The sequence below is a fragment of the Trachurus japonicus genome, chromosome 11 (assembly GCF_045865225.1).
Source record: "Trachurus japonicus isolate A0001 chromosome 11, Traja_1.0".
Lineage (NCBI taxonomy): Eukaryota > Metazoa > Chordata > Actinopteri > Carangiformes > Carangidae > Trachurus > Trachurus japonicus.
The window spans coordinates 5,204,642-5,207,694 of NC_140917.1; the positions used below are offsets into that span (position 1 = coordinate 5,204,642).

General features: G+C 45.5%; 1 protein-coding gene across 1 annotated transcript in view; it reads right to left on the reverse strand.

The window, feature by feature from the left end:
• LOC146977988 (sodium/hydrogen exchanger 3-like) overlaps window positions 1–1,680 on the reverse strand; it is a 31,343-nt gene extending 29,663 nt beyond the window's left edge. The window contains exon 1 of the mRNA XM_085790767.1: window positions 1,311–1,680. Coding sequence (XP_085646893.1) covers window positions 1,311–1,680 — 370 coding nt within the window. The remainder of the gene's footprint in view (window positions 1–1,310) is intronic.
• Window positions 1,681–3,053: the final 1,373 nt, after the last annotated feature.

Here is a 3,053-nt window from a genome sequence, read left to right on the forward strand (position 1 = left end):
GGTTGAGGAAAGGTTGAGGACTGGTTGAGGAAAGGTTGAGGACGGGTTGAGGACTGGTTGAGGAAAGGTTGAGGACCGGTTGAGGACCAGTTGAGGAAAGGTTGAGGACCGGTTTAGGAAAGGTTGAGGACCGGTTGAGGACCGGTTGAGGAAAGGTTGAGGACCGGTTGAGGAAAGGTTGAGGAAAGGTTGAGGACCGGTTTAGGACCAGTTGAGGAAAGGTTGAGGACCGGTTGAGGAAAGGTTGAGGACTGGTTGAGGAAAGGTTGAGGACGGGTTGAGGACTGGTTGAGGAAAGGTTGAGGACTGGTTGAGGAAAGGTTGAGGAAAGGTTGAGGACCGGTTTAGGAAAGGTTGAGGACCGGTTGAGGACCGGTTGAGGAAAGGTTGAGGACCGGTTGAGGAAAGGTTGAGGAAAGGTTGAGGAAAGGTTGAGGACCGGTTGAGGAAAGGTTGAGGACCGGTTGAGGAAAGGTTGAGGAAAGGTTGAGGACCGGTTTAGGACCAGTTGAGGAAAGGTTGAGGAAAGGTTTAGGACCGGTTGAGGAAAGGTTGAGGACTGGTTGAGGAAAGGTTGAGGACGGGTTGAGGACCGGTTGAGGACCAGTTGAGGACCGGTTGAGGAAAGGTTGAGGACCGGTTTAGGAAAGGTTGAGGACCGGTTGAGGACCGGTTGAGGAAAGGTTGAGGACCGGTTTAGGACCGGTTGAGGAAAGGTTGAGGAAAGGTTGAGGAAAGGTTGAGGACCGGTTGAGGAAAGGTTGAGGAAAGGTTGAGGAAAGGTTGAGGACCGGTTTAGGACCGGTTGAGGAAAGGTTAAGGACCGGTTGAGGACCGGTTGAGGAAAGGTTGAGGACCGGTTGAGGAAAGGTTGAGGAAAGGTTGAGGAAAGGTTGAGGACCGGTTTAGGACCGGTTGAGGAAAGGTTGAGGAAAGGTTGAGGAAAGGTTGAGGACCGGTTGAGGAAAGGTTGAGGAAAGGTTAAGGAAAGGTTGAGGACCGGTTTAGGACCGGTTTAGGAAAGGTTGAGGAAAGGTTCAGGACCGGTTTAGGACCGGTTTAGGAAAGGTTTAGGTTGAGGACCGGTTGAGGACCGGTTTAGGAAAGGTTTAGGAAAAGTTGAGGATCGGTTGAGGAAAGGTTGAGGACCGGTTTAGGACCGGTTGAGGACTGGTTGAAGAAAGGTTTAGGACTGATGTTTAGGACCGGTTGAGGGCCGGTTTAGGAAAGGTTGAGGAACGGTTTAGGACTGGTTTAAGACCGGTTTAGACCGGTTTAGGACCGGCTGGACTCTGAGGACTTGGACTCACTGAGTTTGCAGATCCAGCAGACCAGGATCCACAGCGTCACCAGGTACGGCGTCGTCACATGGTGCCACTTCCAGGTCACGATGGGCAGCGTGGTGATGGGCGCTCCTCCGTGTCCGTCCCCGTGCTCGTCCCCATGACTACTGTCTCCATGACTACTGTCCCCATGTCCACCGTCTCCATTACTACTGTCCCCATTACTACTGTCCCCATGACTACTGTCTCCATGACTACTGTCCTCGTGTCCACCGTCTCCGGTCGTCTCGTCCGTCCTGTTCCCGATGGCGTCCCCATGGTTACCCCTCACCGCGGCGACCCCGTCCACCATCAGCAGCACAGACAGAAACAGTGCAAATCGGCAGGACGACGCCATGTTTAAAAAAAAACTCCAGAGGGACAGAGAGACAGAGCAGCAGCCGTCTAACGTGTGGACAGGTCGACCTTCATCTCCTCGTCTGTCCTCACCTGTGTCCACATCCTCACCTGTCCTCTCTCTCTCCCTCCCTCCCTCCTTCCTTCTCTCTCTCTCTCCCTCCCTCTCTCTCTGCAGGTGTGTTACAGGTGAGGCTCGGCCCATCATCATGCTGCTCTGACTCCGCCCACTCTGAACCCAGAACAGCTCGTTCCACCACTTCACTCAATGGGACTCTTGATTGTCCTTTCTTCTTTCTTTCTTTCTTTCTTTCTTTCTTTCTTTCTTTCTTTCTTTCTTTCTTTCTTTCTTTCTTTCTTTCTTTCTGTCTTCTCACTCACTTTCTCAGAGGAACTTTGTTACTGACTTGATTCGAATTTTACACTTTAACACTTTATTTGACGTCTATCTCTATAACGCATTATAACCATACTTATAATGAGTTATAATGAAGTTATAGCACTGTATATAATGCATTATAAATATAGTTAAAATGTGTTATAATTGGCTTGTGAACATGTATAACTATAATTATAAACACTCATAAATTATCATAATGCTCTATAACAACAAGCATAACATATCATAGAGAATTTTAAAATGGCTTATGAGATCAAGTATTATAATAGAGTTATAATGCTCTATAATGTGTTATGCTTATTGTTATAAACCCTTATGATAATTTACGAGTGTTTATAATGATACTTATACAGTGCTATAACTCAATATAAGTATGGTTATAATGCGCTATAGAGATAGACGTCAAATAAAGTGTTACCTGACTTTTTTCTTCTTCTTACATTTGACAGTTTCTTTTCCTCTTGACCTCAGTTGTGACATCAGTGGTTTTATTTCTTTGTCAGAAGAGACGATAAGAACCAGGAATTGATGAAATTCATGATGGAGAGAACAGAAGAGACGACAAGAACCAGGAGGAGGAGGAGGAGAAGCAGCTCAGACATTTCTAACAATGATTCAATAGATTAATCAATAATAAATAAATCACTTCCTGACTCTGACGCTCCCGTCCTCGCTGTGATGTCATAGAGATGGCGGCTAATCATTAAAGGAGCTTGTTTGGTTCATTATGACGTCATTATCACATGCACTGCAAAAACTCAAAATCTTACTTACAAAGTCTTATTTCTAGTCAAAACAAATCTCATTATACTTAAAATAAGACTCATCACATTTAAAACGGAGCTTGTGTTTTTAGACACTTTTTAATTCTTTCAAGCAGATTTTCACTTAAAAATTCTTATTACAATCACAAAAAACCTGCTTTCACTGGCAGATTTTTCTACTTATCTCAAGTGAAAATTTGTTTGAAACTA